This window comes from Humulus lupulus, chromosome 9 (genome assembly GCF_963169125.1).
Source record: "Humulus lupulus chromosome 9, drHumLupu1.1, whole genome shotgun sequence".
NCBI classification, from domain to species: domain Eukaryota; kingdom Viridiplantae; phylum Streptophyta; class Magnoliopsida; order Rosales; family Cannabaceae; genus Humulus; species Humulus lupulus.
In genome coordinates this window covers 123,218,448-123,231,342 of record NC_084801.1, presented here as the reverse complement: position 1 = coordinate 123,231,342, position 12,895 = coordinate 123,218,448, and the positions used below count along the sequence as shown (strand labels likewise).

The 12,895-nt window shown below is 37.2% G+C and overlaps 1 protein-coding gene across 1 annotated transcript; it reads left to right on the top strand.

Annotated features, from left to right (window-relative positions):
* Window positions 1-10,140: 10,140 nt before the first annotated feature.
* LOC133802259 (NAC transcription factor 25-like) lies at window positions 10,141-12,045 on the top strand. Its single transcript, XM_062240526.1, has 3 exons — window positions 10,141-10,410; window positions 10,486-10,805; window positions 11,389-12,045. Exons 1-3 carry the CDS (start codon window positions 10,203-10,205, stop codon window positions 11,902-11,904), a joined length of 1,044 nt encoding a protein of 347 aa, XP_062096510.1. The 5' UTR covers window positions 10,141-10,202; the 3' UTR covers window positions 11,905-12,045.
* The last annotated feature ends 850 nt before the right edge of the window (window positions 12,046-12,895 follow it).

The window sequence follows — 12,895 nt, the reverse complement described above, 5'->3', positions numbered from 1 at the left end:
TATGTTTACTAATAGTATATAGATTTTGTCAAGCACGTTCTATGTATTATCAAATTAGTGAAAATAACATAGATGATATCTTTATCATTTTCTCCATCTCATTCATATATATTTACTTTTGCTAAATCTATATAGAATTAGTCATGCTCTTTCTATGTATTTTATAAATAGTAAAAGTAATATTTGTGTTAGGTTTTATGTCAAATCTTTTATTGCATTATTGTCAATGGTATAATGTCATTTTTAGATTTCTCATAAGATTTATCTCATCCTTCCATAGTAAAGAATAGTAATCACTTGAATACATTTTTGTAAAATACATTTATGCTTCAATGTTAAATCTTTCAAATGAATAGTTGGGATGTGAACTATCCATTTGTGTAATTTTTGTGAATCAAATATCTAAATAAATAAATATGCATATTGGTGACTCTTGATCCTTCCTATTTGTTACCTATTGTTACATCACACTTTATTCTATCTTTATTTATAATCTTTAAATTTCAAAAAAACAACAAAAATATCACTTGTTTTATTCTCCTCATATAATTTATCTCTTAAACTTTATTTATTGATTAACTTTATTTCTTTGCCTCCTTGTGGAATCAACCGCCCAATCTATACTACGACTACCGCTAAGTGGAAGTCATGTTTGGGCATTAAACAGGCTGCCCACCTTTTTAGGCTCTTCCTTCTTGGCTTTCGGGCAATCCTTCTTAAGGTGTCCCACAATCCTACAGATGAAGCAGGCCTTCACCTGACATTCCCCAATATAGTGTCTCCTACATTGAGTACACTCTGGGAATGCTCTCCAGGTCTCACCGCCACCCTAGTGGCCTATCTGTATGCCATGTGGCCTCCTATCTGGCCCTAGAGCTGAAAATGTATCTAGAGTCTTTCTCTGTTAGTCACTAAGGTCTCTGCCCCTACCAAAGTCTGCAAATAGAGGTCCCGACCTCTTAAAATCCCTTCTATCTACAATCTCGTGCCAGATCTTGTTCTCTACGCTGTCAGCTATAAGCGCCTTCTCAACAACCTGTGCGTAAGTAGTCACTCCTGGCACAGTAGTGATGCGAACATCCCGGGCTATCATAGGTTGTAGCACCTAGAGAAACCTCTCCCTTCTGGTCCCATCAGTGGGCATCAGATCCCCGGCAAACTTTGCCAATCTGTCAAACTTCAAAGCATAATCGGTCACTGATATGTTGCCCTAAAGTAACTTGCTGAAATCTTCGGCCTTCGCTGCTCTAACTGCGTCGTTGTATTATTTCTCATTAAACAAAGTTTTGAATTCTTCCCATTCCATAGTATTTAAATTCCTAGTTCGGGATACCACCTCCCACCATATTTGGGCATCCTCTGGAAACATATAAGCGGCACAGGCTACTCTCTCATTACCGCCTACCCTCATGAAATCTAAGATGGAGGTTATCATTGTCATTCAATGCTCAGCCTTCACTGGGTTGGAGCTGCCCTAAAAAACTAGAGGGTGCTATTTCTTGAACTTCTCATACAGGGGTTCCCATCTGTTTTCCACTGCCTGAGGTTGTACTACCGCTGGTACCGCTGGCTATATCACTACTGGTACTATGAGTTGTAGATTCCCTTGTTGAACTTTTTATTGTCTCAAGTGGCGAATCTCATCTTCTTGCCTCTGTAACATGGCTTGCATATCAGGAAGCACATGTTGCTAGTTCTCTGGAGCTGGCAGTAGGGCTAGGCTCTGGTCATTCTCTTCCCCGACCTGTATTTCTTGGCCAGCTAACCTCTCTGACCTTCAAGGAAGCATACTGAATGTTGTTCCACTATATAGTGATCAATTCGGTTATTAGGTAAGTAATAACTATACCTCTTGCCGCCTGGCGGTCGAAGATCGAACAAATAAACAAATGCAATGCTAATAAGCATGCCAACACATAATATATTAACCATGGTGCTAATAAGCACTTCCTGATATTCATTAGCAAATAGCGATGCTAATAAACATTTCTGGCATTCATAAGTAATTAACGATGCAAATAAGCATGTTCAAGCATTTATACATGTATAACAATGCTGATAAGCATGTTCTTTAATCCTTACCAGTATTAACAGTGCTAATAAGCATTTCATGGACTATATGCAACTAACAGCGCTAAAAAGCGTTTCTTTAACATTTATAATCAATCATAGTGCTAATAAGCATCTCTCTATAATGCACATTAGAATCAAGGGGCCTAGCCCTATCAGATAACCTCATCCTCCCTAATAAGGCATGCATATAAGGCATATACATTCATTTAAATAGTTAAGCACTTAATCACATAAATAGTTACCAAACCCTGAGTCGAGCTTGTCTTTAGTGGCGAGTGTACATGCCTGGTCAGTCTTCAGGAACCCTTAAACCTTGGCAGCTCTGATACCAAGTTGTAACGTCCTCCTAATCCATGACCATTACACTGTGTACATTAAATAGTGCCAGAATTGCCAGTCAAGTCCCTTGGTTATAAACGTGTAAGTAAGGTTAATGACAAGGGTTAGGGTTAAAAATTTTAGTCAAAAGGAAACGTTGACTTTTCATTTAAAAGTTTAGTATATACATGGGGTCCCAAAATAACATAACAGGTATTTAAAAGGTTCTATGCAAGTCAAAATACAAGCCAAGCCGACCTAGGCGGCAAAATAGGGGATACAACCCTAGTTCCTCCAAGATAATCCCAATCGTGGTGGTCGAGCTGCCAAATATGTACACGCCGCCACTGAAGCTCTCCAACTCATGGCTGATCTAGCTTCCCTTTCCCCTTACCTGCACCACATAGCACCCGTGAGCCAAGGCTCAACAAGAAAACTTAAATATGCTCATAAGCAATTAATAACATATCATGGAATCATAATAAGCATGCCTAGCTGTAATAACCCTACTCATTCATGCATTCTATGCAGATAAATGACTACAATGTCATAACGAGGCTCGCTGCCCTAAATAAATGATTAATAAGTCATACTGGGGCCATGCCCTAGGATATGGGACTAATAAGTCACCCCGTGGCCACTTGCCCTATCCTATGTATAACCAGCCTTGGACCTAGTGCAACATACCTGACGCTTCGAATTTTCCACGACCATTGGGGCGGATAAGTGTATGATGCGCTCCTGATTAGGCCTAACCATAACAACGAGCGCTCAGTGCGTTATTGTCGCCCTTGACTTATAAGTCAATGCTTTTTAAGTAAATAATGCAAACAAGCATATAACATTTAACAATTATATGGATAAAGAGCATTCAAACATGTTTAATCAACTATCACAGGCATAATTATAATCATGGTCATTCTCAGGGGCCCGAGCCCTATTCATAATTATATTTTACAACGGGGCCAAGCCATAATCACATGTATCATGTATTGGGTGCAGTTTTCTTACCTCAGGTCCGAGTGCAACATATAATAAGAACCACCCTTGAGCACGATCCCGGTTCCGAGACCCTAGTGGTAACCTAGTCACAACCATAATATAGAATCCCATCAATAACGAGCGAGGAAAGGCTTTCAGACCGAGTCCTAGCCTCCAGGACATCAAATTCTACTAAACCGGGTAGTAGAATTGATCCCCAGCCCCTAAGTCTAAGTTCCTGCACTTAAGACCTTCACGAGGCTTAAAAGCCCTTCAAGTGCCGCGGCCCAAGGCCCAAGATCCGTGGTCCGCCCCTTAGAGAGAGAGAGAGCCTAAGGGCTTGCCTCTATAACACACACGCCGCGGTGCTCCCAGCAAGCGTTGTGGCCCAAATGGAGGTTCAACACCTCATTTTCCATTTCGTTCATGAGAGTAGACTCGACATGAAATCCCAGCTTTTTGTTGTTTTCTTCAAGCTAAAACTCACCAAAAACCCAACCAAAGATAGCCAAATCCCAAAAACAAAGTTCTCAATCAACTCAACATTTCATAAGCCTCAAAACCATCCCCAAAAACAAACTTAATGTTAGGAAAATATAAATTGCCTCAATGGAAATGGTAAGAAAATGTTACAACTCTATGCAAAATATTACAATAGACAAGGATTGATTAAATAAAGTGTTACAACTCTATAATTGAAAATACAAATAAAACAAAGGAAATGAAGAAGATGATGAAGAAGAAGAGAATAGTAAAATACAACTCTAAGCAAAAGGTTACAAATAAAGTAAAATGTTTGAAACAAAAGAAAAGAAAAGATTACAACTCTTGAACAAGAAATACAAGTAAAAAGAACAAGAGAATAAGAAGAAAACAATACAATAGAAAGGAGAACTGAAATACAAGAAACTCTCACTTACACAACCTAAGTGAAGAGGGTTGGGGATCCCTAACTTGAACAAGGTTTAAAACCTTCGTCCAAAAGCTTATTTCCCCCTAACTCAAGCACTAAGGGAACTCTCCCAGATATTGAAAAAGCTTTATGGAATTATCAAGCCTCAAGGTGTTTCTAGCCAAGTGCTCTAATGGATAGACATGTTGTGTCTTTCAAGTGAGCTATAGGCTCCTATTTATAGAGTTTAGAGACACCCTTTGAATTTCAAATTCCACCAACCTCCATGGCTGTTACCAATGTTTAATTGGATTAATATGGAATTAAAAATGAGATTTGGGAGTTATTTGGGTTTTTTGAGCTGTTCAACAAAGATTGAAAAAACTAAAAAATTGGTCAGTTTTTGCCTGTGGCCGTGGCCAGAGACATTAGTAGCCGCGGCCACTGGTCTCTGTCCCAGAGGCCGCGACCACTGAATGTTGGTGGCCGCGGCCACCGACCAATTTCAGCACAAAATGTGCTGTTTTTCCAAACGGTTCCAAACCCTCCCAAATGATTTTGTAACTCCCAAAACACATTATTGGGGTTAAAATCATATCTCTAACAGCCATATCACATATGGCTTTATGAAATTCATCTCAATATTGTGTAACAACAATTTTACACAATAAAGGGTAATATTTGGAAGTTACAAATTTGTAACACCAAATATGTTACATTATTTGGATATATCTCATATATCTAAATATTGTAACTCTCTATTATATGTTACAATATGTGACACACTTTGTCACATTTATTTAATCTAAAACATTATATTATAAAATAATATAACACTTAAAACTCCTCACAAAACCAAATTCAGATTTGAGTTTTCAAAACTCTAAAACTCAACTAAAACTAGAGAAAACATAAAGAATTGAGGCTAGAAATCGATACATTTACTGCCAAAACAACGCTAAGCTTTTCCCCAAGCAATCCCGAGGGTAGGCTAGCTTCGATTCCCCTTAGATTGCAAGAAATTTCAAAGAATATGTGTGAGAGGGAGAGTAAACGAGTGAGAGAGAGTTTCATGTTTTTCTGTGTTTTTCTATTTGTGTGTAGTTTACTTAGAGTCCAGGTAACTTTAAGCAAATCCTGAAGCTCGGGGTACCAAAAACGTCCCCGAGGGTAAAATGGTCAAAATTCCCAAAATTCCCTCCTAATCTCAGTCACCCTGAATATATCCTCAAATATTTATTCCCATTACCTAATATCCCGGTAATGTACTAAATACCCAAAATACCCCTTGACTCAACCCGAGTCAAGCATTTGGTTCCGTTGTGACTCTCCTGCTAACTTGCTCCCTAGGATCGCCTCGTGCTGAGTAACCCAAATATATCCACATAATAATGTGGTCTCACACATATATCACATATGCGCACATATATTTCAAATATACGCGTAATGGGCCAAATTACGAAAATAACCCTTCTAATATGAAACATGCCCACATGCATATTTAATACACCTAACACATTCATATCTAGTCATATTATAATATAACTCACGTAATCATATAATGATACACACACACATATATATATATTTATCACATAAACACATATTTCATAATTAAATCAAATATATTCAAATAATTCTCCATAATTTTCCATCCTAGCCCCCTAATCAAGGCCTTAAGCCTTATTAGGTAATTTGAGACGTTACAGGGTTGAACTGTGGCTGTCGCCATCGAGTTCATAGCTGAATTGATGTTGGTAATTGTAGTTATTGAGGGGGAAGGAGTCAGTTTAAGTGCTGACCTCCCCTCTTCCACATTGATGAACCTCTGAGCTTGAGTATTGAACTCGATTATCATCCTCACGAGATTCCTTTGCATATCGTCCCAGAGGGGACTTCTTGGAAATACACCAACTCCTATTTCCATGAGGTGGCCACTGTCATCAACATTGTAAGGTCGGGCTACTTCTATGTAAGTTCTCTCCAAGTAACTTTTCAGTGACTCCCCTGGTTGTTGTATTATGTTTATCAAGGAGGAAGCCTCAGGCTTGATGCTTTTTCGCAGCTTGGAATTGCTTCTTGAATTCCTTGGAGAGCTATTCCCAGGATGAAATCGAATGTCTACAAAAATTTTCGAACCAACTCTTTGCTGGTCTAGTGAGTGTGATTGGGAAGAGCATGCATCTAAACTCGTATCCAACCTTTCTAGCCCTCATTACCGTGTTGAAGGTTCTCAGGTGGCTACTTGGGTCGGTAGTCCCATCATAAGGTGCTACTTGAGGTATCTTGAACCCATTAGGGAAAGGCGTGCTCGAGATATGTGGTGCAAATGGTTCAATCTCCTCGTCTGAGTCATGGGCCTCCTTATTATTTTTCCCTTCTCGACGAAGCTTGAAAGCTTCCTCAAGCTGATTAATTCTTTCTTGGACTGATTCCACTGAGAGGGGGGGGGGGGGGGGGGGGGCTGTACCACTGGGAGCTGGTAATTGTTCCTAGGAACTCCAACTCCTTGTTGTTGCATAAGGTTATAATAATTCTCGTAGGCCGACTGTAAGGTCTACCTCTAAGCATTTCAGTGTACTCTTAAGTCTGGAGTTTGCTGGTTTAATTTCCCTTGGCTCTGGTTCAGGTGGTCTCAAAGATCAGGAAGATCATTCAGATAGTTCTCATAATATCCAGGCTCGGTGTTATAGACATTCACCGACCTGCTATAATTCTGACTTTCCTCTAGGAATTTTCTAACAATCCTCTATGGCTGCCGTTGCGGGGCATCTCTTCGATGTGGATTATTCATATGTACTCTACCTCTGGTACCACTGACTTCCTGATGGCTGGGGTGGCCTAGCCTATCCTTGTCCTTGGTATGCCCCCGATTGGACATCACGATCATTCCTTTGTTCAGGCTGATCCTGACGGCTCTTGCCCAGACTTCCACTCCTAGCACTTTCGGCGGGCCCCTGCAGTGTTCGTCCCCAAGCTCGGTCTCCACTAGTAGCTTGCTGGGGTACGTATCGATCTGGTTTGGGAACGTTTCCAATGGGTGCATACATTGCTCGTTCAATCAAAATGTTTGGGAAGAACAGAGTTTCTTAATGTTCTCAATGAAAGGACCAAACTGTTGACGACGTTTTTTGTCAACTAAAAACAAGAGAAATTAAGAACATATATGATTTAGTAAGAAAAGAAGAACAAATATTTTAACGTGGTTCAACAATTTTAATCTACCTGCGTCCACGAGTCACTTTTATTAAAAGTTGCATGAAAGCTTCAAGGAAGAGCAATTTCACAGAGTGTTTCTCAATACCAAATGGTCTCTGTCTACGAATGACTATTTCCAAGCTATTTATAGGCATGGTTACAAGAATTCTCCATTAATCGTAGGGATATTATAAGATACATATCCGGTCTAAATCGGGATAACAAATCCTGCAGTATAAACACACTCGATTGTATTTATTGTGAATAAACATCCCTAAACAATAGGGTTAATTACATGGTTTGGAGTAAATCCCCTAATTGTAGGGATTTCCTAATAACATCTCCGTGCATTAATTAGACGCGTCTTTGAGCTTGAACGCTACTCCAATGCGCTTTCGAGATCACACATAACTTCGAGCTCATCATTTTAGTTGTTGCCACCTCCTCACTTAGTTTGTCTTTCAGACTCGTCCTTCGAGGAAGACCCTTGTTGCCTTCGAGCTTGCAACTCATGCTCGAGCACTAATGATGTAGCTCCGGAACTTCATGACAAATTAGTGTGATGCCAACACTTGTTAATCCCGAACTTACATTTTACGAGCCTACATTTTGAGATTGTTTATTTATCTTCAAAATTTGAGAGTAACACTAATTGTTTCTCTTTAAAAGGAAATTATTAGAAGATATAAATATAATACGTATATATAGTGATTGTTTACAAATATATATAGTAGAAAACTCTCAATAATTATTAACTTAAGTTTTATTGATTTTTTTTAGGAATTAATGTGTAAATAACACTGTTTTTGTGTTCCACCAATATATTGATCATTAGAGATTTGACACATATAATGTCTTATAATTAAATGATTTTTTTTTAAAAATAAATAGAACGAATATGTATGTATATAATCCGAGGAGGCATTATTATATTTCCAAGTTATATGCTAACAATAAAAAACACATTATGATTTAGGTTTAGCTTTCGTTTTCATAATTTCGTAATAATTTATTAATTATACCTAATTATATAATTATGCAAGTTTTGAAACTGATGATTTGAAGACATTATTACATCATGCATATAAGTTTCATCATATTTCATAGCAAAATTATCCTTAATAATGGGAGCTCGTACAAAATTGATATTAATTAAAGTTGGATGTCTAATAATTAATAATACTGACTATTTATACATACGGAGAAAACAATTGTGAAAAAAATCAAAATCCTATAAGTGATCTTATTTGTTATAAAGACAAAGATTAATCAATTCATCATTTATTTATATGTATTTAGTAATTAAAAAGAAATATATTATTTTGGTACCGTTATCTATTTTGAGTTCATAATTATTCATTTGATACTCTATGTTTATCGAAAATAGTAAAAATTATACTCAAATTTGGTCAGATATATATTTTCAACATTTGTGATTAGTGATACACACGAGGTGGGGAATTGGAGGGGAGTGCTCTCCCCGTCCCCGCCCCCCATCCCCATCCTCGTCCCTGTCTCTATTTATATTTCTAATCCCCGTACCCACCCCATCCCCGCTTATTCTTCGTCGGGGACGGGGTGGGGAATCCCTACGGGGAACCCATTTATTTAAAAAATAAAATTAAAATTAAAATTTTAAAATAAAATTCATAAATTATATGTAAATTAAAATATTGCACAATATTTATTATTTAAAATATAAACAGTATCCTAAATAAAATTTAAAATATTAAAAAAGTTATTATAATACTACAAAAACACATAAAGAAAGATATAAAATGCATATAAAATATTATAAAAAAATATAAAAATTTAAACAGGCCTTGTCGGGGCGAGGAGTGCTATTCTCGTCCCCGTCCTATTTAACATTCAGAGATTGAAAGTTATCTCCGTCCCTGCCCTGTTTCCCATTTAGACGGGGATTCCCCACCCCATTAGGGCAGGTCCCCGCGCAACCGCGTCCCCATGGAGAAAATGTGCATCCCTATTTGTGGCTTCTTTATTTGTATTTACATTATCAAAATGACCTATGATGACAACATCTTCTTTATTAACCTTTTGAAAATAAATTTGACCAAAATTTAAATTTTAGGTATTGTTTAATAAAAAAAATAGTATCACATTAATATATTGCTAATAATAGAGAGTTAAAGTTGGTGTTTAAATAAAAAGCACCGAAACAATTTATTCCTAATTTTTTTTTCTCTTTTATATAAATCTTTTTAAGTTTATACATAGTACAAGTTAGTAATGAATATTAATTCAATCATACAGAATAAATATAAATATACATTGAATATGTTTATGCTAATTATTAAACTCCTCATACAGATACACTTACAAAACTCACATCACCAACCTAATCAAAACAAATTCATTTAACCCCACCAAAACAAATATCTCAAAAATATTCACACGTGCCATTCCCACTTCTCGTGTAAGAAAAAAATAATCATTTTTATTTTTTATTTTTCATTTGGAACGGATCATGGAGGTGGTGACTTCTTTTGTCTGTTTCATAAGAAAAGCATGACATCAGAGGCGTAGAGGCAGCTCCAATCCCCTGGACCCCACACTCTAACCTCAGCCACGTGTCCACCATCCTTCCCTCGCAAATTCCACGTGTCAATCGATCATTCGTCTGCATTCCCCACTACTAATACTCCTCCCTAACTGCCATTTCCAATTCCACCATTTTTCTCCAATTTTTTCTTTCTAAAAAATAGGAAGAACTAGTTGGATGATAAATATGGAGAACAGCACAGACTCGTCTTCTTCTTTGAGATCATCACAACACCACCCGAAACTCCCACCTGGTTTTCGATTCCACCCCACAGACGAAGAGCTCGTGGTTCACTACCTCAAGCGAAAGGCCGCCGCCGCTCCTCTTCCGGTCACCATCATCGCCGAAATCGATCTCTACAAGTTCGATCCATGGGAGCTTCCAAGTAATGATTTTTACTATCATCAATTATTTATTCAAATTCTTCTTAGTATTTATATTCATGTATATATATATATAGGTAAGGCTAGTTTTGGGGAACAAGAGTGGTATTTTTTCAGTCCAAGAGATCGGAAGTATCCAAACGGAGCTCGGCCGAACAGAGCAGCGACTTCTGGATATTGGAAAGCCACCGGAACTGATAAGCCGATTCTGAGCTCTAATGGTTCTCAGAAGGTTGGTGTTAAGAAAGCTCTGGTTTTCTATGGCGGAAAACCACCTAAAGGTGTCAAAACCAATTGGATTATGCATGAGTATCGATTGGTCGACTCAACTACCAGCTCCAATTATCCGATTCCTCATCATACTCCACCAACGCCTAACAAAAAAGCATCTTTACGGGTATATATCTAAATATTTCAATATATTTTTTTTATTATTATTGTGAAAATGAATTTTTGTTTGATGTTATTTTACAAAATAATACTTTTTTAAACATGATAATTTTGTGTAAATTAGTATTCTTGACACGTCGAGAAGATTACTCTGATATATACTATAGAAGAAGTACTTTTTTCAGCACTTTTCATAAAAGCGTCGGCGAAAGATAAAAAAAAAAGGAAAGATTTTTTTGGCCTAATCTTCTTTTTTGTAGTATTTGCATTAATATACTTTTTTTAATATTATTTTACAATATTATATATATTTTTAATTTTGTTGTAAGTTAATTATTATACTTTTCAATACATTTTATATTTTGTAAACAATACAATAAAAAAACGAACTTTTCCATACAAACGTCAGCAAAAGAGAGAAATGCGTAAAAAAATCGAATTTTTTTTTTATCTTTTCCAGCAGAAATCGATGACTTTTGCTGGTGTAAAAAATAATATTAGAAAAAAAAATATATTTAATTTCATTGGTTTTTCTATCTATTTGATTAAAATTGTTGAATTAATTATAATTAGTTTATTATTTACTGTAGCTGGATGACTGGGTTTTGTGTCGAATATACAAGAAAAACAATGGGCAGCAAAGTCGACCGATGATGATGATGGAGCGTCATGATGATCACAAAGAAGATTCTATGGATCCTATGATTATTTTCCCAAGGCCAATCAATAATAATTACACAGCCTTGCTCGAAAACGAAGACTGTTTTCTCCAAGGAATATTAGAAGGCAATAACAATGGCAACGATCCTCATCAGATGGGTGTCAAACGACAGCAACCATCGTCGTTTTGGAATGAAGTAGCTGTGGGTTCTTCGTCTATGGCGTCACCACCACAAGCAAAACGGTTCCATGGTGATCTTAATAGCACTACTTCTACGACCAGTGCTACTAGCTCTGAGATTAACATGAACTCGTCGTCGTTTGTTTCTATATTGAATCAGACGGCGTCGTTTCATCATCAGAACGCTCTTCTTGGCTCCGTAAACGACGGCGTTTTGCGTAGTAGTATTCCCCAGTTTCGACTTCCCACCATGAACTGGAACTAGAAATTAAAAGTATGTTATATGCTTCTTTTTTTTTATAATTAATTTCTTCTCTTTTTGTGACATGTCACAGACAAATTATAGAAATATACACAGTAATAATTGAATCAGCTCAAACAATTATGAGCAGAGGCCTTCTCATTATATAGCAAAGGAATTACAACGGGTATAAAACAAACCCATAAAAAGAGAGACACGTGTACATAAAGGGAATATTATAAATCATTATATAACAGAATTGGCAAAACAATGTAACAATAAAATCCTCCTTGGGATTGCTTCATTCACGCATCATTGCATTCTACATCAGCAGCATCTTTTTCCTCTGTGTCAGCCTCTGCTATTTCAATTTTTTTGACACCACCCCTCAAGCGAAAAGGAGCTGGAACTACATTGAGTTTGCTTATCAGAAATTGAAAACGTGTTGGTGATAGACCCTTTGTCAAACAATCTGCGACTTGATCATGTGAAGGCGCATATCTTATTTCTAACTTCTTCTGTAAAACCTTGTCTCTTACAAAGTGAATGTCAAGCTCAATATGTTTCGTGCGAGCATGATAGCCAGGATTGGATGCAAGTGCACTTGCACTCATGTTATCACACCATATAACAGGAGTTCCCATAAGTTTGAATTTCATTTCACACAGTAATCCTTCCAGCCAAGTCAGTTCTGCAGCTAATTGGGCTAACGCCCGATACTCTGATTTTGTGCTTGAGCGTGCTACCATGGTTTGTTTCTTAGAGGACCACGAAATTAGTCAATCTCCTAAGTACACACATTACCCTGCAACCGATTTTCTGTCATCTGGACAACACGCCCAATCGGCATCGGAGAAGCCAACCAAATTGAGAGAATTACTTGGAGAAATGTGGAGACCATGATGAATGGTTCCTTTCAGGTACCTTAGTACCCTCTTAGCAGCATTCCAGTGCACAACAGTAGGACTTTTAAGAAACTGACTTAGCTTATTTACTGCAAAGGAGATATCGGGTC